A 24809-nucleotide genomic window follows, 5' to 3' on the forward strand; every position below is an offset into this window, starting at 1 on the left:
TCTGCTTGAAAAGATTAGTTTTCAATATTTGTGACAGAGAAGAGGTACTAAAATTTTGTGGGAAAAGTGGAAATTATTATTTCTTAAATAGGGTAATTGTGGCAATATCCATCAGTATTAAGCCATGAACTAACTATATTTCTACAAAAAAATTACCATTGCAATATACACTGCTTTCAAGTGCATCATTGATTGAGCTATGAGAAGGGAAGGCAGGCCTTTTACAGACAATATTCCACCACAGATGAGTTGGTTACAGTTATGCAATTGACTGAAAGAGAAAAAAAAATGAGCTCCTATTTTTTCAATAATTTGTCAATTGTTAAAAAGTGATTTCTTTTGGTGAACTGCTACCCTAATAGCTCTCTTCCAATTAATTGTCTTTCATGTATATATAAAAAATTAGAAACTATTTTTTTGAAAGATGCAGCAAAAGAATTAGTATGGAGTAACCTTCTGGTTGTAGTTCTAAGGTTCACAATTTGTAGTCTAGACTTTATCCCTAATTTTACAGATAAGAAAACTCAGGAATATACCTCTGATGAGTAATATAAACTGAGGCAAAAAATAGAGACATATTTTCTCACAGGGATTTCCTGTGGTGCAAAATATCAAGAAGCATGCAAACTGAAGGATTCCCTAGAGAAAATGAGATGATCCAGATATTAGAGTTTTATATAGATCACAAGATTGAGGTGCTTCAAGTTTGTGAACAAAGAAGAGGGTCTTAGATGAGTTATAAAGTGAAATCAAAGAGTCTGGCCTAACTTCGGATAAGAAAAAACAAGTGGATGAAAAATATCTTTATGCAGATTACAATATGCATTGTGACATATATGCATCAGAGTTAGTCATTTAGTACCTATATCCTAGACAATTAGTTAGACCCAAACTTGCAAAGGAATACAGCAGATTGGGTTACTTTGGGAAATTGTGCATTGCTATTAATGATACCAACCTTCTCTCTGAAACAAATAATAGCTCATCTTTTTGAACATCATTATTCTTTACAAAATGAAGTTTGGCTTCAAGTCATAGAATAATACAGCCTCCAAAGAATTAAAGCTGGACAATACTTAAACACAATAGCACTTTGCTTAATTGGCATGAGGATACTTCAGCATATTCCTAATGAAGAATTGCATAGGAGGTAAGACCCATCATCATAGAATCCTGGGATTTCAGAGTTGGAAGGAATCTTAGTGGCTATCTAGCCAATCCAATCTCCCCCCAAATTCCTGCTATAACAACCTTAAAAAGAGACCATTTAACTTTTGCAAGGAGATTGTCAAGATGAGGAACTTACTTTATAGCAAAGTAACCTATTTCAATTTCAGGAAGCTGAATCATTATAAATATGTTTCTTAAACATAAGGCTTTTTTTATCCTTGCAACTCCCACTTATTGCTATTAATTCTGACCTCTGGGATCAAACAGAAAAAGGAGAATTAATTCCTCTTTCCCATGAATGCTTTTCAAGTGCTTGAAATGGACACCATGTATTCCATAAATTGTCTCCTTTCCAAACTAAAAATAACTAGTTCCCTCATTTGTCTAGAGACTAGAGGCCCTTTACTATTCCAGTTGTACTCCTCTGTAAACACATCAAGCAATCAAGAAATATTTATTGGGAACCTCCTACAAAACAGGTATTATGTGAAGAACTTGTCAATCAATGTCCTACATCAATTGTAGAACCAAGCGCTATATTCCAGATGTGCTCTGGCTGCAGCAGAATCTACAGCAGATGATCTTAAATGTTTTGGTGTTGGGGACACTGTAAGCCATCTGTTGCAACCCACAAAGCCTTTCTCAGAAAAATATTTTTAGATGCATCAAGTGAAACACATAAGATTACAAAGGAAACTAAATGTATTAAAATAATTTTTTTTACCCTTCCAAATTTGAAAGCCCACTGAAATTTATCTAGTTCATGTATTCAAAGTTAAGAACCTTGAGTCTAATGGGACAATCAGTTGCTAATTCTTTGAAGCTCTGACTGTCTCAATGTAGTCCCAGACCCCCTTCACATTTTGGGCAGTCATATCACACTGGTAAATTCTGAGCTTACAATTCCTGTCTCCAGATATTTCACGAAAACTGACATCTAACTATATCTCTCCAATATTATTTCTGTTATAGTGAATTCTAGATTTCAAGAGTAAAGTTATAGTTGGAACCATTAAATTCCATCATATTAGTTTGAGCCCAGTTCTTTATACTGTTAAAGTCTTTTAAAGAAACGTTGTCATAAAGGAGTCATATGACTAGAAAAGAGACATCCCAGTTGTATATTAAAATTGTGGGATAATGAATGGGGAGATTCCCCGAATCCAATGGGGTAGTTAGTCTGTAATACACTGATGAAACACATGAATGGCATTTCAGATCCACAAAACAAGCATATAGTATTAATATTTCATACAATTATTTCCTTAGCCCAAGTGAACTTGCTATATTCTTGAAAGTTCAATTTTACAAAATAAACCATTATAAAAATATGTACAATGAACCATGCAAATTCTGGCTGAATAAATTGTTATGTGTGCATTTCAAATCCCATAGGCTAAAAAGACCTTCCCAAAGGAGGTTCATAAATTCTAACAATATTAGATTATGGAAGAACATCTAGACATTTAGCCCAGAGTGTTGTATTCCATTTTATTAAGTTCAATTCTTCTTTGATGCAAATCTGCTGCTAACACATCTTTTGTCACTACTTCCTAGATCACTTCCTTCTTTCCCTCCTTCCCTCCTTTCCTCCCTCTGTCCTTCTTTCCTGCCTGCCTGCTTATCTCTCTGTTTGTCTGTCTCTCTGGTATTGTTCATCACAACCTCATTCTATTTGGTACAATTTGGATTTAAGCCAAAAATGTTTTTTGCCAATTCCTATATCATCATGGCCTTGTTACTCTCTCCTTGACTACTGTACTCTTCTTTTTCAAAAAGAAAATTGATCCATATTAATTATGTGTTAAAAAGTTATTTCTGCTTGCTATGAAAAATTCGGTTACTTGGGCAGCTAGGTGGCACAGTGGATAGAGCACCAGCACTGGTCAGGAGGACCTGAGTTCAAATCCAGCCTCAGACATTTGACACTTACTAGCTATGTGACCCTGGGCAAGTCACTTAACCCCAATTGCCTCACCAAAAAAAAGAAAAAAAAGAAAAAGAAAAAAAAAGAAATAAAAAAAAATTTGGTTAGTGAGCTACATTTCTAACTGAAATCGGAAAACATTTGAAACATAAAATTATTTTCTCAAGCAGCTTTACCAAAAGGTAGAGAACACAATGAGCTATTTTGCTCTATTAAAACCATTTGAAAATGTATATATTTTCTATTTTGTTCTACAAGTTAGGTTTATGCATATCTGGGTGTGTGTGCATTTTCAATGCCTTTATCTCTTCTGATACCTCACATGAAGTTAGTACTTCCTGGTGCTTGGGGTCTTGGTGGCTTTTTCCACTCATTCAACTAAATAGTGTCATCTCTTTGGGGCTCATTTTTCCAGAGTCCTTTATTGGGATTCAAAAATCCTCTACTGGAGCAGCTAGGTGGTACAGTGGATAAAGCACTGGCTCTAGATTCAGGAGGACCTGATTTCAAATCCGGCCTCAGACACTTGACACTTACTAGCTGTGTAATCTTGGGCAAGTCACTTAACCCTCATTGCCTTGCAAAAAAACAAGAACAAAAATCCTCTAATGTGCTAAAAGGGATCTCTATTGGAGAAAGCTAAACTTATTGTTTAGTGAATTTAATGCTGTTTCCCAATAGCTCTGTTGATCTTATTGTCCCAGAATGTTTGACAAAAGCTATTATTCTGATACTTAACATACCTTCCCTATTGTTTTCTTCCATCTTTAATTATAATGACCAGCCTTGTTTATCTCTGACCCTACATTGTTTTTTAGGATGTCTTAAGACATAGGCTTGATAATACTCACAAAGATTATAGTCATGCCTTGAATTCAATGACCCATTATTGATGCCTCCTACCCAATGACAGCCACTTGCCCATACTTTAATGTCTGACACCATGTTGTCCAGACACAAGTCTCTATTGAGCTTCCTACAACTGGATTTACCTTACATTATCTTTTTTGGTTTATCTCTGCCTAGTACTGAGCTGTGTTCCACCTGTCAGCCAGTTCCCTAGTCTTCCCATTACCACCTGCACAATTCAGAATAGCATGTATGCCACTTTCTGTTAGTACTACCATATTCCTTAACAAACCTATACAGATATTTTCTATTCCCACGGATGGAATCTTTCTAGGGCAACATCCAGAATTAGTAGTTCTTTCTGGTTTATCAAACCTCACCAACCCACATCTCACCCATTTTGCCATGTACCACTATTGATATTAATTGTGTAAAAAAGAGCATGTTAAAGTCAAAAGATTTATGAAAACAGTGATTCAATTCTCAGCTCTTCCATCTGTGTGAGCCTGAGCAGGTTACTTAACCTTTCTGAGCTTCCATATCTATGAAATGAGGAACAATACCTGAAAAAACTTTCTGGTGGCATTATATCTACATATCTATATAGATATAGATCTATCTATCTATCTATCTATCTATCTATCTATCTATCTATCTATCTATCTATCTATCTATCTAGACACAAACAATTGTGATAAGGATCTTTTCCTTAGTGTAACCTAAATCTTTCCTGTATTGCTTCTATATCTACCAAGATTCCTATTTCTGCCATTGATTTAGCTTTGGTCTGACAAATATGTCAATATAATCAGCCCATTTTTCTTCAGGAGTGGGGAAAAATTTGCTCACATGTCACTATTCTAATACTCAAAATGGGTAGCCACAGTCATTGTTCTGTCCCGCTGAGATTAGGGTATTGGTAAATGTTGATACAGCTAGATAGGACAGTGGATAGAATTCTTGGATTCAAGAGGACCTGAGTTCAAATTCTGTCAAACATGTAATCAAATATGTGATCCTAGGCAGATCAACTAATCATTTTGTGCTTCAGTTTTCTCATCTATACAACTTAGGGGGTGGACTCAAGGGTCTCTAAAGGGTTCCATTTAGCTCTAGACTTAAGATTTTGTGATCAGTCCTTTCTTGGCACTTAGTATGACACAGTATTCATCCACATCATTCCTTTATGCCTCAGTCTTGAGATTTGTCACCTCTGACTTTATCTAGCCAGCAGAGACAACCTTAGGAAGAGGCATTCACAGAGAGTGGGAAGCCCAAGGAAACTTTTACCACTTAGAGTGCCTTCAATATTTTATATAGATAAAAATCTGTTTTAATGAATAACAAAGTTCAGGAGTCCAAGAAGCTAGGTGAGATTATAGAAGCAAAGGAAAGATTAAAGGAACTTAAACATTAAAGCTAGAAGGGACCTCAGAGGCCTTGTCAAACCCTCTCATTTTATAAATGAGGAAACTGAGGTCTACAGAACATGTTACTCAAATGGTAAGTAAAAGATGCAGGATTTTAATATAGGCCTGACGCGGCTCCAAATTTCATTCTCTCTATCCAGCCCATGAGTACATGTCCAGTTTAAATGTAAATCTTCATTTATTTTTAACTTCCATTTTAGTGGATTAAGACAGGGCATCTTAAATTTTTTCTACTCATGACTCCTTTTTGTCTAAGAAATTTTTACATGACCCCCAGGATATAGGTATATAAAATAGCTATCTATAACCTTTTACTGTTGCCAAATTTTTCACGGCCCCCATATTCAGATATGCAACACCATGTGGGGTCATGTCTCATAGTTTAAGAAGCTTTCAATTAAGCTATTTCTTTTTCTACCCCCTACAACAAAATGCTGAGTCATGAAATCCTATCAAACTAGAATCCTTCAGCCAAGGTGCTTGTTCAGTTGTCCTTTATCCCAGGGACAGATAAAGCCTTAGGCAATAGAGAAGAAGATTATAAAGCCATGGAGACCAAAACAAGTTTGCAGCATTGCTATATGATTGCAACTAAAAATATCTATCTTGGTCCTGGATTCTGGAAACTACAAATATGACACACATAGATTGTATGAAAAAGCATGAGCAGCTGATTGAGCAGGTATTAGCAAGGATGCATTGTTCTTGGAGGAAAGTTTATCATTTAGAAATTAAATAGTTGCTCTGCTGAAATTTAACTCTATGTACCTTGTTTGCGTACATCCTCGACAGCAGTGACCAGTTCTTCCTTAAGATCTTGACTTTCTTTAGCAATCTGTTCACCTTTTTCCAAGAAATTCTGTGTGGCCTGCTCCACGGAAGCAGCTAACACATGAGCTTTCTTGGATCGTCCTTTCTTCTTGCCCGATGGCCCCTTGTTGCTTGTATTGACCAGGGTTGTCACCTATAAAAATAGAAATAAAATGACTTTAAAAAATTATATAAAGCATTATAGGAATCCTATATGTCATACTTGTATAATCTAAAAATAAAATAGATTCTATCTTTAGTACATTACATCATTTGGACTATACAGCCCATTCTATTTTTATTTATTTTTTTATGGAAAATAGAGAAAACTATGCATTGGCAAGTGAATAGGCAGTTTTTCACCAAACATAACATATGGGTAGGTTCAAGTGGGGGTGGCGCCAAATATAGTCAGACATATATTAAGGGCATGGAAAGTACCATTTAGTCTTAAGCGAAGTTTTTGTTTTGTTTTTTAATTTTTATGCATTACATAGGATGAGACAAGTACTCATAGACATTGATCAAGTCAGAGGCTTACAGCTTGTTATTTGTTTATGTTATTAGAGATGATAGAGATTTTAGATGTCCGTGCAGTCCAACTCTCTCATTTTGTAGATAATGAGATTAAGACAGTGAGAAGTTAAATGGCTTACCCAGGATCATACAGCCAATAAGTGTCTGAGGTGGGATTTGAAACAGTCTTCCTGACTCGCCCTATACACTATACCATACTGCCCTTCAAGTAAAAAATTTGAACTTATCTCTGAGTTATCTAACTCTTTGACAGACCAGAAACCAGCCTTGGGAGGGGCAAATGATCATTTAGCAAATGCTCAAACTTTAAAACAATTTAACTGCCATATCTCAAAATACTAGATATTTCTATCGTGCTAATGAAATCAGAAGTCCATTCCCTATCTCTGTCTGAATTGTTCTATTTTTGAGCTTATTAAAATAAAACAGTCATTATATCTTGTCATAAATACCAATTCAACCTTTTGCTTATTCTCTTAGATGAGAGATCCAAAGATTATATCATTTTGATTTCTCTGGTTGATGCAAATGGGATTTTTTCTTAACAAGTCTTATTCAAGTTCTCCATTTAAAAAAAAAAATTCTCCTTTTGGTATTAAGCAATCTGCTAGGTTATGTTGCAGATATGATTACGTATACATACACACATCCAATTATTTATTGATTTATCTGCTCATCCCCTCACTTATGTATCTATGTATCTATCATTTATTTCCTCATTCATTCATTTATTCATCTATTTATTTATTTATTTATTTATTCACTCATCCATTTATTTATTACAAATAATAGAAATCTGTTGTTGTGACAAACAAAATTACTCTTTAAATCAAGGATATGGATGTGATTATGCTAACAGTGCCCATGATTAATGTCCAGGAAAATCAAATCAAAGCATATGGAAAAGACAATTTCCCATATTTCTAATCAGAAATTTTTTCTATACATCTCCCCACTAGAGAAAGCTAAATTTATTGTTTAGTGATTTTAATGCTCTTTCTCAATTAGCTCTGCTAAGCTTATTATCACAGCAGTTAGACAAAAGCTATTATTCTGATATTTAAAAACTTTCCCTGTTGTTTTCTTCCATCTTTAATTATAATGATAAACTTTGATCATTTCTGACTCTACATTGTTCTTTAGGGTCTCTTAAGACCTTTCATAGGATAAAATCTCAATAATACTCACAAAGATTAGAATCATATCTTGAACTCAATGACCTATGATTGCTGTCTGCTACTAGACCCCACCCCTCTCCAATGATAGCCACTTGCCCATATGCTAATGTCTGTCAACATGTCTAGATGCAAGTGTCTGTTGAGCTTCCTACTACTGAACTTCCCTGAGATTGTCTTTCTTGATTTATCTCTGCCTAGTACTGGGCTGTGTTCCACCTGAAAATTATGTTTAATAGTTTTGTTTTCTACTTATCAGTAATCTGGGTAAGATTCTGTTTACCAAAAGCATAGACCATGTTAATTTTATACTTTCAATGTCCCTTTCCCATGGCATTGAAATTTTTTTTCTATATTTGGGCATTTTCCCTGAATTAATTCTAAAGTATATTTTACAGGATGATTCCTAAAGCTTTATAGTTGGTGAAGTTCCTTGATTTTACATCAAGGCATTAGTGAAAGTCTTTACTAGCAGGCCAGTTAAGAACATCATAGATTTAGCATTGGAAGATACCTTAGAGTTAATCTAGTCCAATCACCCCGATTCTTATGAAGGAGGCCAATGAGGCCCAGAGGGTTTAAGAGAAAATAGTAGAACTAAGATTGGAATACAGATCTGGTGACTCCCATAATTGTTGATTGTTTGATTGTGCTCTTTCCACTCTACTGCCTCCCACAAATGGTAAACAAAAGAAGAAGGAATATTTTTTTCAACCTTAATAGTATTTTATTTTTCCAGTTACATGTAAAGATAGTTTTCAACATGTGTTTTTACATGATTTTGAGTTCCAATTTTTTTCTCCCTCCCTCCTTTCCCCAACCCCTCCTCAAGACAGAAAGTAATCTGATATAGGTTATATATATATATATATATATATATATATATATATATATATATATATAATCACATTAACCATATTTTCACATTAGTCATGTAGTGAAAGAAGAATCAGAAAAAGGAAAACAAAAACAAAAAAGTAGGAATAGCATGGTTCAATCTGCATTTAGCTTCCACAGTTCTTTTTTTCTGGATGTGGAGAGCATTTTACATCATGAGTCCTTTGGAACTGTTTCGGATCATTGTATTGATGAGAAGAGCTAAGTCTATCACAGTTGATTATCACATGATGCTACTGTTCCTGTGTGCAATGTCCTCCTGGTTCTGCTCACTTCACTTAGTATCATTTCACTTAAATATTTTCAGGTTTTTCTGCAATTGGCCTGCTCGTCACTTCTTATAGCACAATAGTTTTCCATCACATTCACATATCAAAACTTATTCAGCCATTACCAAATTGATGGGCATCCTCTTGATTTCCAATTCTTTGCCACCCCAAAGAGAGCTCCTTTAAATATTTTTGGACATGGGAGTCCTTTTCACTTTTGATGATCTTTTTGGGATACAGACTTAGTAATGGTATTACTAGGTCAAAGGATATGCACAGCCACATAGCCCTTTGGGCATAGTGAGGAAAAGTCTTAATTACATGTAAAAGTATATTGTACATATTAAATAACAAACTAAAAATCATCAATATTGTGTTGGGGTCCATTATTAAAGGGCTTTGAAGATTTAAGTAAAAAAAAGATAAAAAACAATGTTGTAAATAATTTAGACTATTAAAAGGTAAGTGATAAGCATAATAAAAAATTCCACAGATGTAGCACGGACCCATAAGAGTTAAAGAGGAAAAATGCTTGGACAAATATATACCAAAAAAATCAAACATGAATTCCCTTTAAACAATGTAGAAAGAAAATTATTCCACATATAGATTCATATAGGAGGAAGTAAAATCTCTGTCTATTCCTAGTTTCCCCAAAGATGCTCTCAGTGAATCTACAGAAGATGAGCCTGCATTGAAATACTTCCATTAAATTATAAAAATTGAACCTTTTATCTGCCTATGCAACAGTCTGCTGAACACTCAAAATAAAAAGACACCAGGATTGCAACTTGTCCCAGGGCCATTTCGATCTAAACTCCAGCAGATGAGAATGAAAGAAAAACTAACCTTAATATAATGCTTTCAAGTTTAGAAAGCACTTTATATAACTTATCTGAGCTGAAACAACTTCACAAGGGAGGTAAAACTCTCTTTTAAACAATAGTAAACTAAGTCAGAGAAATTAAGTGATTTGTTCATTGTCACACAATTAGTAAATATTTGATGTTGGGAATTTGCACACATGACTTTCCTGACTCAGTTTTGCAATCCATAAAGCACACCCATTGTTGCCTTTGTCAAAACTGATCCCCCTTTCCAATTGGGTAGGAAGAAAGGAGACTACACAGTGAATACAAACTTTTTTTTGTCACTTTAAGCATAGGAAAAAGTCCAGATTTTCCTTATTAGGTGCTTACACTTTCCATCCATCATTCAGTAAGCATTATTAAGTGCCTACTATACCAAGAGATGTTAATAATTAACTGGATGCTCTCATCAAAGGCAGGGCCAGCATTCTCTTAAAGAGCTTCTTTAACTATTTTATAAATCTTTTCCCCTGATGCATGTTTTCCCCCTCACCTCCTCTTCCATAAAACACTTTCAAATCATACATACCATCCCCCTTTTTATCAATGAAAAAGCAAGATGAGTGGGTGTCAGTAAACTATCATTTATTAAGTGGGTAGTAAGTTCCAGAGACTGTGCTAATCAAAGGAGATACAAAGAAAGGAAAAACAAAACAAAACATAATAAATTAAAACAAATACAATCTCTGTTCTTGAAGTTTACATTCTAAGGGTGAGACATCATGCAAACATGTATAACTATGTTTGTATGTAGGTATGTATATATATGTGTGTGAATATACAAGCACATAAACAAATATAAATATGTACCTGTATGTATATATGGACACATATAATCTATGTACTGTATGTGTGAGTTGATGCATGTGTGCAGGTACTGAAGTGTGTGTGTATGTATATATATATATAAAATTCACAGAATAAATAGGAAGTAATCTCAAAGGGAAGACACTAAGTTTAAAGAAGACATGGGGAAAATCCTGTAAAAATTAGGACACTATAAATCATGCTTTCCAATTACAATCGGAAAATCTGTTATTATATAGCACTGTGCTTTTTTGTCTGCCAAACTAAAAGAGTATCTCTAAGAAGAATACCAAGAAATCAAGAGCTTTAAAAGCTTTATAAAAAAATCACACACACATAACATCTTTCAAGACTTGGCTGAATGCCATGTAACATCTCTTTATGGAAAGATTTTAGTTCTAAAGATTTTGCAAACTTGAAATACACTTAAATTTTGTAAAAAGAGCATTCAACTGCTTTGGGGAAATGATATTTAGAAATCCACCATATTCATTGACTTTAATAAATTCATAGTAAAGACATAGGCATTCATCTCCTATCTGGGGTCCTTTTCTTGAAACTTTGACTCACCAAGTATTACCTGCTTTAAAAGTAAATTAATTTTATTTAATGAGTGGCTTCCATCATGAGAATGCTATTTCCTAGAAGGAGTCTTGTTCACCCAATTGTTTTGCTCTATCCACAGGACCTAGGCCTAGATCTTATATAGCCATGACTTTCAATATTCACTAATATGAACAGGTAATTCACAGTTCTATTTTCCTGTTGTTGTTGTTGTTGTTGTTGTTGTTATTGTTGTTTTTCAGTTTATTACCAGAACTACAAACTAGTGTTCCAAATTAACCCCATTTGCTATGAAACTGACAGCATGGGAAAAGTTGTGCAGTGACCAAATCAAGGAAGTAGGATATGCAATAAAATTAATTATTAATATGTCAAATAGAACCACTCTGTTAATAACCAGAGATGGTTATCAAGGCTGAGTATTATCCAGACCCTTTTGTTTCACCTGTAAAACCAGCAGTGTCCAGAATTAATCCAATGATCCATTGCATAGGATAAATCACTGGAAATTAAAGTCCTGTTTCCAAAACCTTAAGCAATTTGCTTATTCAACTATGAAAGTTGGATTCACCTAGCATGACTATATAGGGAACTAATCATGGTATTTTATAAATAAATTTCATAGTGGCATGGTATCCTTGGTGACATTAGGGATAATCTAATCCAATTCATTTATTTCCCATTGGGAAAAAACTGAGGTTCAAAGAGGTTAAATGACAAGTAAGAATTTGAACCCAGGTCAGCTAACTCTTTTTGAGGCAGCTAAGTGGTGTAGTGGATAGAGGACCTGACCTGAAGTCAGGAAGACTCATCTGTATGAGTTCAAATCTGGCCTGGACACTTACTAGCTCTGTGACACTAGGCAAGTAATTTAACCATATTTGCCTAAAGTGATCACCTGTAAAATTATCTAGAAAAGGAACTGCCAAATCACTGCAGTATCTTTGCCAAGAAAACCATGAATTGTATCACAATGAGATGGACAACAACAACCACTGGCTCTTAATCTGGAACATTTAATACAGCATCACTTAGAGTAGTAAAACTATGTCTAGAACTGTTGATTATTTTACTATAGAAAATAGACATGTATCCTTACCTTCAGGTGGCTGCAAGTATGTGGCAATTAAATCACATATTTTCCTAAGCAAGACTGAGCTCAGATTTGAGCTTACCCTTTTGTGTTTTTCCTTTCCTGAGCTTAGGTGAATGTGAATCAATCCTATAATGGATGTGTCTGGGATTGATGGAAACCTCATGGATTCAAGCAGGATAGGACCAGATGAGTTTTAAATGTCAAACAGATTCTAGAGGAAGTAGTGAGCTACTGTAATTTACTAGTTATTGGCCTGCACTTTAGGTAAATAACTCTACCATCTGTGCAGTGACTACAGTGAAATGTGAAGAGACCATATAGTTAAGGAAATAATTTAGTAATGGTTCAGGTCCAGGCAAGAGTTTTAAACTGAGGGTGGGGGGCAGGAATTATATGAGCAGTAAGAATGGGACAGCTATGAGATATGTTTTGAGTGTAGAATCAATAATACTTGGCAAATAATTGGATAAATAGGATCAAAGATAATTTTTCAAAGAAGACATCAGAAGTTGTAAACATGGGATCTGGGAAGGATGATGGAAGCTTCAACAGATGTAAAAAAGATTTGGAAGACTTCCATTCTGGAATTATTGAGGTTGTGATCCATACAAGATTTTCAGTATAAAATATCCAGTTGGCAATTGGATAGGCATGATTGATGCTCAGAAGATACAAGGGATAGAAGCATTTGTTGGGCACAAGGTGTGAGCAAAGGATTCTGACAATTAGCTTTTTAACAGACTTATCCATTTACCTGTTGTCTGGATTCTAATGAACTGCAGGATCATTAAGCACATGATTTGTCTTTTTTCATCCTTGTATGATGCATAATTACCAATCTTCCATATAATCAACATATGAAAATTATTAAAAAGAGAATGAAATGGACAATCATTTTTGTAGTATCCCCTACCTGTCACCTGTCAGATACAGTCCAAAAACATGAGAATATATATACAAAGTTACAAGACAATCCCCTACCCTCAAGGAATCTGTATTCTCAGAGTAGACAATGGAGTAAAGTCAGTTGTGTTGAATTATTCCTGTTCTCAGAGCTAGAAATACAAATAGAATGGGGCAGGGCATGAACATGACCTGTGAGTAGCAAGATGAGTCTGGGTCCACTCAGGCTACTTAATGCCACTGCTCACCAACCAGAAGCCCAGGGTTCCAGGGGAGGGACTTTGTTACACAGAAGATGGAGGCTAAAGCACAGGCATGTGGAGCATGGCAGCCTTAAGACAGCCAGATCAGGGCATTCATGAGATGACTTAGAGACCATTAAGACTTGGAGGACTAAGAAAACAGAATTTTCTAGAATTCAAAATAATCTACTCAAGTCAGTCTTGTTTTGGAATGACCTTTGGTCATAGTGCCATGGGACTTTATTAGATCACAATGAGCCAGAAAGAGTACCATAAACAAGGTGTCTTTTTTTTGGGGGGGGGGCTTCATAACCAGGTAAAGGTTAAACACTAGGTGAAGTTTTTTTTCCCCAAATACAGCAATTCAAACTAAGCTATCCAAAGACAAAGCAGGGACTGAGGAGCATTGGTGGAGGGGAGTATCCCTACCAAGGGAATCACGTATCTTCACATACAAGAAAAGTATGTATAAAAAGCCAGACTTAAAAGTTTGACTTCATTGTAACCTCTTACATTTTCCTCATCTTCTTAATTATGTGAGATATTTGTAAAGTCCAGTTCCTGGAAATTAATAGTTGATATATTAATCAGTCCTTCCTTCCTTCCTTCCTTCCTTCCTTCCTTCCTTCCTTCCTTCCTTCCTTCCTTCCTTCCTTCCTTCCTTCCTTCCTTCCTTTTTTCTCCTACCTGTGGTATATCGTAACCTCAAGTTCCCCCAACCCCAGCTGTTCAGATGCTCAGTGTCATAAAGATTTGCTGAGGGAGGTGTCTGACCTGTTGAATAAAATTGAAATGAATAATTCAGGTTATGTGTAGATTTTAATGATCATTTTATAACTAGTCATCATTAGCATGGGTAGATAATAGTTTTGAGAACTCCAAAGACACAAAGCATAATTAACTAATTTAGACGGGACTAAAGAGTAAAACTTTTAAAATGAGAAATCATATCAACATCTGGAGCTTGAAGAATTTTTCAAACAGGGTTGTTTTATTTGATAGAAGAGTGTCTGGTGACTTTAGAGTTGGTAGTTAAGTTGATCTATAAGGCAGGGAAGTTAAGAGAACTAACTTTAAAAAGCACCTACTATGTGCCAGGCACTGCTGACACTACAAAGAAAAGTCACTCAATTGGCATGTTCTTTCTAGGAATAATGGTAGTTTATTAGTATTGATACATTTACTTAGATTTGAGAGAGAGGTAGATTCTTCTGGTGACAGGCATTTCCTTGAAAAGATAGCAGGGATGCCTGGACATTTGGAGCAGGCTTGGTCGTTAATGAATCAGGCAGATTTCTAAAGTTCTAAAGCAATTCCTCAGCCTCTCTTCCTCCAAATTTATTTTCAAACACATTGTAAAGAGAACATTATAGAATCAATTCAACCTCTTAGGCTTTTTAACATCTACATCCAAATTCCTAGACTATGAGTATTGATATTATGAATGAAAATAATGCACCCCAAATCCCTAATCATCGAAAGCTCAGCTATAGCAAATCAAGGCACTGGGAAGAGCAAGGACCTGGGAGGTTTGAGTCATAAAGGTAGCAGAAAAAGAAAATTATGGCTCCTTTACTTAGGTCTGACAAATGATGGATACATGCATAAACATCCACCAGTCTCCTGAGGTCCTCCAGATGATCAAAGAAAAAACAAACTATTGTCATTATTAGCTACTGTTTTTTTAATTTTTTTTTTTGGTGAGGCAATTGGGGTTAAGTGACTTGCCCAGGGTCACACAGTTAGTATCTGTCAAGTATTTGAGATCAGATTTGAACTCAGGTCCTCCTGAATCCAGGGTCGGTGCTGTATCCATTGTGCCACCTAGCTGCCCCTACTGTTTATTTTTAAAGCCAGGAAAGAGGACAAGCCAAGGCAACAAATATTCATTAAGCACTTACTATTTATGTTGTCGAACTGTACTAAGCATTGGGGTTTACCCTTACAAGCAAAAAGGAAAAGAGTTCTAGCCATTGAGGGGAAAGAGATGAGACAAGCATTCTTTTTTTAAGTTCTAACAATGTGTCAGACTCTTCCCTAACAGCCATACAGATATTATGTTAATTCTCACAATGACCCTTCAAGGTGGGTGCTATTCATTCTCATTTTACAGTTGAGGAAACTGAGAAAGCCAAGTGGTTAAGTGACTTGCCTAGAGTCACAATACTCTATCACCTGTGACACTTCCCTTCCTTGGGGATTTCACACAAAAAGAAGGTGGAAAGCAGAAAATAAGTTCAGGAAGCAATTCAATCCAGTGGAAATGTAAGCAGAAGACAATTCTTCTGGGCAGCTTCAAATTAACCAAAGAATTTAACAATTCATTCCCTAAGCATTTCCATCACATGGGGCTTGTCTAAAATAACTCTTATTTCATGAAGGTAACATCTCCTTTGACTGTAGCTTGACAAGTGAGGTTTTGGTGCACCCCTGATTTGGACAAATAAGAACACTCTTTTGTTTTGTTTTTGTTTTTGGTGAGGCAATTGGGGTTAAGTGACTTGCCTAGGGTCACACAGCTAGTAAGTGTGTAAAGTGTCTGAGGCCGGATTTGAACTCAGTTCCTCCTGAATCCAGGGCAAGTGCTTTATCCACTGCGCCATCTAGCTGCCCCCAAGAGCACTCTTTTACAAAACTTGTACTATTGGTCACACAGAGTTCCTTGAGGGCAGGGGTTGGTTGTCATTCTGCCTTTGTTTGTATACCCAGTACTTACTTAATATAGTGCCTGGCACATAGTTGGTGCTTAATAAATGCTTATTAAATGAATGAATAAACCCATTTCCACTATTGTATGTAAGAAAACTCCCACACAACCACATGAACCTGTTTAACACAGACCAGAAATATCCCTGATTTCAGGGAGCTAAAACTCCTTAGAAGCACCCACGATTCTGGAGAGTACCTTGGCTGCTGTTTTATTACTCTGTTTCTATAGGCCCTGATTGGGGAGACCAGAAAGCAGCTGATAGCCTGACAGAGGCTGAAGAGGCATTATTTGAAGGGAGATGTCAAAACAATTTCCTTTGAGTTGCCACCAACTCCGCTTGGGGATCTAGAGAGAATTATTAAATGAGTGCTACCAAACAACTCGCTGCCTTTTTTGCAGGATGTGCTGCTGCTGCAGCTCTTGTTGAATGTGTCCTCTAAACCTGGTACTTTCATCTATTTTTATAACTCATCTCAGCACACAGACACTAGCTGCTGAGGCAAATTTTGCACCCTTCGTGGATATCAGTGCTTACTATGAGCCCTAGGAGAAAAAGGTTGACACAGACAACTCTTTGGTTTCCACAAGGTTTCAGGAAATATTTGCTTATAACATGACTGGGAGAAAGGGTAAGAACTTCTACTTTTTTTTTCCTGATAGACATTAAATTGCTGAATCTAACTTAAGTATCTAGTCTTTCATGGTAAAGAGAAGGACGTCCTCAGAGTCAGGAAAACCTGGGCTGAAATCCTAATGTGAGGCGCACTGAGTGATCATGGGAAAGTCACTTACTATTTCAGTGCTCAAAGCACTGAGGAGAGAGTGAGGCTGAAGACTGTGAACAGCCCTGCCTCACTTAAATGCAAGTTATTTGCAAGTTTAGACATCACTCCTGATGTAATTAGTCCTCTTCAAGAAGGAAGAATCACCCACATGTACAAAAATATTTATATCTGCTCTTTTTATGGTGACAAAGAATTGGAAATTGAGGGGTTGCCCATCAAATTGGGGAATGCCTAAACAAGTTATGGTATGTGAATATAATGGAAGACTATTGTACAGTAAGAAATGATAAGCAGATTTCAGAAAAACCTGGAAAGACTTACATGAAGTGATGCTGAGTGAAATGAGCAGAACCAGGAGAATATTGTATCAACAACATTGTGTGATGATTAACTGTCATAGACTTAACTCTTCTCAGCAATATAGTGATCCAAGATAGTTCCAAAGGACTCATGAAGGAACAATGCTTTCCACGTCCATAAAAAAGAACTGTGGAATCTGGATGCAGATTGAAATGTAGTGTTTCTACTTTTTTGTTTTGTTTTATTTTGCTTTTTGAAGTTTTTCCCTTTTGTTCTGATTCTTCTTTCACAACATGACTAATACAGAAATATGTTTAATGTCATTGTACATATTTAGCCTATATCAGCTTGCTTGCTGTCTTGGGAAGGATGGAGGGAAGGGAGGGAGGAAGAAAATTTGGAACTAGAAATCTTAAAAACAAATGTTGAACACTATCTCTACATGTAACTGGAAAATAATAAAATACTTTTATTATGAAAAAAGAAGGAAGACCATCATCATTACTAAGCACCTCCACCTGCAAAAGCTCAAGGCAACCCTCAACAGAGGAGTCTCTAAGCTTTTTTGGGCCATGGACCCCTCTAGCCATCCGGTGAAGCCTATGTACCTTATCTCAGAATCAAGTTTTTGAACACATATAATAAAACACATAGGATTACAAATCAAAAGAATTCTTACTAGGGGAAAATGTTCATGGACTATATTTCTAGCTATATACTACCTTGAGCTGCTGGATAGTTTGCTACCAATTTGCATTGGTAAAGGGAGTTTCCTCACTGAAGATTTTCTCCACCAAAGAAAGCACAGATTGAGACAAAATCTAATATATCTTAAACATGCAGCCAGCTTTTAAACTGGATCCCTGTAGGGTTCAGAGGCTGCTTGAGTAGGTTTCCGGGAGACTATTGCAAGGATATAACACTGCCTTCTTTCTGCCTAGGAGGTAAGAGAAAATCAAACCGAAAGAGCGACAGGGAGACAGAGGAAGGAGTGGTGGCAGCAGGAGTTTTTTGCTTCCAGCAAACCTGGAAACGGAATGCTGAGTGGACTAGCAGATTAGACATTGCTAGAAGCTCGGCAGTGAGACACCCAGTTGCCTGTTGGGTTTCTGTTTAAGCCTGGCACTTTAGAGGCTCTTTTTGGCAGCCACAGTATCTGAAACACCTGTGGTTGTTGACTTTCCATCTGGCAGAATAGTTACCAGTTGGAGAAGTTACTTTTTCTTGCCTCCCCTTCTTGCTGTCTAAGATAAAACATTTACTCCAACATTCTTTTCTGTTTCTTTAAAGCTATATTTACACCTTCTGCTTTAATTAGTACCCCATCCAGTTTTCCCTAGGCAAAAAAAAAAAAAAAGTATGATCAACCTTAACTTCCTTTGGATTATTTTATTTATTTATTTATTTGGTGAGGCAATTGGGGTTAAATGACTTTCCCAGGGTCACACAGATAATAAGGGTTAAGTGTCTGAGGCCAGATTTGAACTCAGGTCCTCCTGACTCCAGGGCTGGTGCTCTATCTACTGTGCCACCTAGCTGCCCCTCCTTTGGATTATTATGTATCTAGATGGTAATAGTGGATATAGTGCCAGAACTGAATTCAGGAAAACTCATCTTCCTGAGTTCAAATCTGGTCTCAGATACTTACTAGCTGTGTGATCCTCAGCAAGTCACTTAACATGTTTTGTCTCAGTTTCATCACCTGTAAAATGAGCTGGAGGAGGTAAATGACAACCCACTCCATGATCTTTGCCTATAAAACCCCAAATGGGGTCAAAAAGAGTCAGACACGATTGAAAAAAAATAAACAACAATATATTTTTAAAAGGGGATAAAAGGGCTGCAAACAAATGAGAAACAGATGTTGGTACTGGAGGGATGAAAGACTTCTGTACCTGTATCTAACATTATTGTTGTTTTTAATCCAAGCTGGGGGATCCAAGATAAACAAGGAAGATGATCTTATATGGCTTTATTATGATTACTTTAGTTTTTTTAAATTACATTTATTATTTAATTTTAGATTTTGTTAAATGTTGAGTTCCAAAGTCTCTTCCTTGCTCCAGTCTCTCTCCCACCCATTGAGAAGGAAAGCATTACAACATCAATTATACCTGTGAAATCATGCAAACATATTTCCATATTAATCAAGTCACAAAAAAGCAAGAAAAATGATGAAAGTGAAAAAATTAGACTTCATTTTGTTCACAAAGTTCATCAATTCTCTGTCTGGAGATAACATTTTTTTTTTCATCTGCTTCTTTGCCTGATTTTAACGGCTTCTCCCAGGATAAGCTTACCACTTCTTAGCTCAGGACCTTGATGTTAATTCGAGCCTTGATTGACAAACCTTCCTTCAGCTTTCTCACTCCTTTTTGGAGAGCTGAAGGGAGGAATATCAAATCCCTTCCAATCTCTTCTTTCGTGGGGGGAATGAAATGTGCTTTTTGACTTACTCTATTCTACATCTGTTGCTCTGGCTGGTTTGAACTGCACAGAACAAGATGCCCCTGCTCAAGATACTCCACTGGTTTACCCCAACATTTGCCAGTCTCATGTTGTCAATTTTCTTCCCCCTCCATTGACTGTAATCTCCAGGGACTTTTTCTTTGTGTTAATTGTATCTCCTAAGCTTGGAATATAGGAAACACTTTATAATTGTTTTATTGGACAGTAGGAGGAAACAAAAAATAAAAAAGGAGCTAAAAGTGGGGTTGAGGGGTAAGGTAAGTGGAAAAAATGTACCCACACTGGGGACTTGAAAGGGAAAGTCTGAAAAGGCAAGGATGGAACCTTGAGAAGAGTATAGATGTGACTGGCCTGAACATTTTCTGGAAGGAACCAGCTAATCAAAGGATTGGGCCACAGGGGCATATTCTGCATATATTTGAACAAATACAATGACTACCAGTAATAGAAATGGTGATTTATTGCCTATATTTTCCACTGTTCTTCACTTAGTCACCATGATGTACATGCACACTTTTTTTTGGAGAGAATATCAATCTATTTTGATTACTATAGTTGGAAGACAGATTAATCAATTTGGGAAGTCACAAAAACTCACTGTAGAAAAACAAAGATCAATAAAACTCAAATGAAATTAAAGGTAACATGAAATACAACTATGTGATGAAAGAACAGGAATTACAGCAGGTAAGACTAAGTCCAAGTAACAACACAATTGAAAAAGAGGGGATTCAGTACCTTGCTTGATTTTATTGTTGGGTCTTATCACATTAATTCAGGCTGATGTTTAGGGGTTTTATTTTTGTTTTTAATTTTAGATGGTGAAAGGTTCTGTTCAAAAGGAACATTAAGGACCTTGATTCAAAGAGCAAATGGAGGGGGCAGCTAGGTGGTGTAGTGGATAAAGCACCAGCCTCGGATTCAGGAGGACCTGAGTTCAAATCTGGCCTCAGACAATTGACACTTACTAGCTATGTGACCCTGGGCAAGTCAACCCCAATTGCCCCTCAAAAAAAAAAAAGTGAGGATGAACTTTCTCAAAATGATTTCAGATTGATGGACAAGGTCAAAGAGAACTGATCAAAAGCCATTTTCAGAAATAATGGGCTATGTGTTTTTGTTTGTTTGGTTTTTTTGGTGGGGTAATAAGGGTTAAGTGACTTGCCCAGGGTCACACAGCTAGTAAGTGTCAAGTGTCTGAGGCTGGATTTGAACTCAGGTCCTCCTGAATCTAGGGCCAGTGCTTTATCCACTGTGCCACCTAGCTGCCCCCGGGCTATGTGTTTTACATCTTCATATCTCACCCTTAGCTTAACTTGTCAAAGTTATTTCAAGAAGTTCTGCCAAGAGGATCATAAACCTTTCTTCTCCTTTTCAATTTTTCCATTAATTTCCTAAACTTTTCTGCTCTGTCATTAACTTTATTTACAGATTTATACACAACCCTTCAGGTTGTGTATAAATCTGTAAATAAAGAAACCTGATATATAGTAGAGCAAGTATGGCTATTAAATGATACAGGAATAAATACGGTAATGTATAATGTGTCACTCTCCAGACCACTGGAGACGAATTGGGTCTGAAAATATTGCAAAATTATATTGATGTCCTTTTCAAGAATAAATAAGGATCTAAAGGAGTCCTATAGGGAATGAATGAATCAAAAAGTGTTTATTAAGGGCTTTTTATGTGCTAAGCATTCTGATAAACAGGGATAGTTATTTTTTAAAAGATTAATAAAAAAAAGCAAGGGAGTTCCTACTTTCAGGAAGCTCATATCCTAAGGGGAGGAGAAAACATACGTGAGAAACTGTAGAGAGTGGATAGTATGGTGTTGAAGTCCCATGGGTTCAGCATCAGAGCAGATATCAAGGCCCAGGAATACTTAGGGTGCATTTGCATTGTATTTCTGAGAACCAGAATTGATAGTAGTAGTAAGGATGGTGTATGACCCAGTGAACTTTATGATCCAGTACCATGGGACATGGTAGGGCTTACCACCACTCCTCCATTCTACTGCAAAGATGGTAGTTGATGAACCCAAGCTCATCCAAGTAGCATGAGCAGCGTGTCACTTTTCCTGCCCATCTACCTCAGTACTGTCTGGGCAGCATGGAGTAGGATAAAGTGAGGGAAAAGGGAAAGTCTTCTCTATTGCCTCCTATTGTTCAAATTCTTCCTTGGAGTTGTGTTTTTTTTTTTTTATTTTCCCATGGAGTTTTAATGATTAAAAATCAGAGTTAATGTGAAGTGATACAAATGTCTCAATAATCAGAGAACCAATGACATTTGTCTAAAATAATAGGAAAAGGGATATTTTGCTGTTTTGCAATAATGACCCAATAGATTATTAGGAAAACTACTTCTCTGAGCTCTATTATATGCAACAATTATTCCCTCATCCTCTCCCCCCTTACTTTAATGGTCTCATAAAATCAATACAAATTATATTAATTGATAATGACTCTGATTTTATTTAAGGAAATTATCGCTTAAAATGAAGTTCTTTTTATCTACCAATAGTTCATATGCATGAGAAACAAGGGATACTGGCATTATCAACTGTAATATAATAATAGCAACAACTCGTGTTTTTTATACAAAACTGAAAGGTGAAAGAAATTTCTTCACAATAATCTTGTGAGGCAGATTATACAAGTCATATTATCCCTATTTAATAGACAAGAAAGCTGAAGATTGAGCTAATTAGTGATTTGCCCATGTTCATACACACTGTCAATGATTGATGTAGGCTTCAATCCCACCTTTTCTGACTCCCTGGTCCACTGTACCATGATGCCTCTCTGTAATTTTGGAAATGGATCTAATTTACCTCAATCCATATGCATTGTCAAAGAAAAGAAGTACGCTCTTAATGTGTTCAGCATTTACCTTTCCCCTTCTTGGCTAAGGCTAAATATATAACAGCACCCTACAACAGAGTAAGTATAGATGACTTAGGAACAAAGGAGCTCGGTTTATAACAAGTGAAATTGATGGTATAGCATGGCGCCATTAACCCACTATGTAACCAATGATAAAATGAGTCCCTGATTCTCAAGTAAATACAGTAGTACTTATGTCATTGACATTTCTTGATTTCTATGTTTAAGTAACTCCATGTTATTATTCCCTCCTTAAACTACAAATAGATCACCAAACTGCTGGGGAAAGCCAATGACCTAAAAAAATGACAGCACTGACATTTTATTGTAAGGCATTTTACCCCCTTCTGGATATAATGCCATCCTTCCACTCAGATGCACTGTCTCATTGCCTCACTGACTATCCTAATGGTATCCCTTAAGCATTACTTCTCCAAGTCCTCAAGGTTCTGAGGAAACTGATGAAATAAAGGGCAAATATGCAGGTGGTAATTAACATGTCAAGATTTTTACTGCAATGCTTTATTCAGAACAATTCATTTTGAAAGAAGCAGCACATTTTCAAATTATAGATATCAAATCTTTCTCTTTTTTTCTAATAGGTTAAAACTTTTGCAATTTTAAAAGACATTTTCAGTGTCCATATTTTACCTTTGGATTTGAGGAGAGGGAAGTTATTTTTCAGGACAAAAGTAATGTACTAAAGACATTTCTCTGGGCCCAAATATCACCTTTCATTTTAGGAAGGATCTTGCACTATTGGACTGAGTAAGAAGTCTATCTATCAACTCATTCATCTGGAAAAGACCTTAGGCTAGAAGTCTGAAATCTGTCTTCCATTCCCAGGCTCATTGGTTAGTAGCTGTGAGACCTCAGGCAAGCCATTTACTTTTTTCTGACTCATTATCCCAAATCTGTCAAAAACCAATAATATAATTTTAAAAGATAATGACTTTTAATTTTAAATGTACATAAAGCAAGGACAGGTAGGTGGATAGAGTACTGGGCCTTGAGTCAGGAATACTCCTGTTCCTAAATTTAAATACAGCTTCAGACACTTAGTAAAGTGTCTGAACAAGTAACCCTGGACAAGTAACTTATCCCAACCTCAATTTCCTCATCTATAAAATTAGCTGGAGAAGGAAATGGGAAGCTACTCTAATATTGGGGGGGGAGGGCAATGAACCCACGGTCACACAGCTAGTAAGTTTCAAATGTCTGAGGCCGAATTTGAACTCAGGTCCTCCTGAATTGAGGGCTCGTGCCTTATCCCCTGCACCACCTAGATGCCCCATACTGCAATGTTTTTGCCAAGAAAACTCCAAATGGGATCATAAAAAGTCAGAGATAACTCAAGATTATGCAGTATCATAGTATGCAAAGTGATTTCTTCCAGTATTCTTTCCCAATATGTAGGATCCAAAGTATTTGCAATATAAAATTGGAAACATTTTTATTTCATGTGTCTGAATGAAAATATTTTGGGGATCTGCTTAAATTCCCCTGACTTACCTTCTTAAAGTCTCACAAAGCCACACTGCATGCTAGAGTTGAAAGAACAGTGGATTAGGGAGTCAAAAGGTCAAAAATTGAATCCTGATGCCAACACCTGGCTCCTAGCTGTGCGACCCTGAAACTGAGACTGTTTGAAATCTCAGTTTTCCTCTTGGAAATCAGGTTAATATTCACCCTCTGTCTCTCACTTTTCTCTGAGGAAAGCACACTGCCAATTGTGAAGTATAATATAAAAATGAGCTATTAAGATCAATTGAGATCATGTAACTGCTTTGGAAAGTGTAGGACTAAAGGAAAATATAAGGTTGTTGCCATTATCTACACTATGAACTGTTAGGAAATCTGAAAGGTTGAAAGAGACCAGTCCATAGCACATAATTCTAGTTCTTTATTGCACTCAGCTCTACACACCAATCTGCCCCTCCCCCCATTCAACAATATTCTTTACTTTCCTACTAGATAAGTAGGAAAAGATGAAGCACTGCTACCTTATTTCTTTTCCTAATGGTTCTAAATAAATGGTAGACAATTCTATGGAACAAAGTAGTTAAAATTGGAATTCTGAATAAATGGTAGACTATTTCTGACAGGAATATTTCT

At 36.3% G+C, this 24809-nt stretch overlaps 1 protein-coding gene across 2 annotated transcripts in view; it reads right to left on the reverse strand.

Moving 5' to 3' along the window:
* The window catches only part of CTNNA2 (catenin alpha 2), a 1529678-nt gene that overhangs the window by 1184110 nt on the left and 320759 nt on the right, over positions 1 to 24809 (reverse strand). For both annotated transcript variants that reach the window (XM_043982315.1, XM_043982316.1), the window contains exon 3: positions 6145 to 6340. In XM_043982315.1, coding sequence (XP_043838250.1) covers positions 6145 to 6340 — 196 coding nt within the window. The remainder of the gene's footprint in view (positions 1 to 6144; positions 6341 to 24809) is intronic.

The sequence above is a fragment of the Dromiciops gliroides genome, chromosome 2 (assembly GCF_019393635.1).
Source record: "Dromiciops gliroides isolate mDroGli1 chromosome 2, mDroGli1.pri, whole genome shotgun sequence".
Taxonomy (NCBI): domain Eukaryota; kingdom Metazoa; phylum Chordata; class Mammalia; order Microbiotheria; family Microbiotheriidae; genus Dromiciops; species Dromiciops gliroides.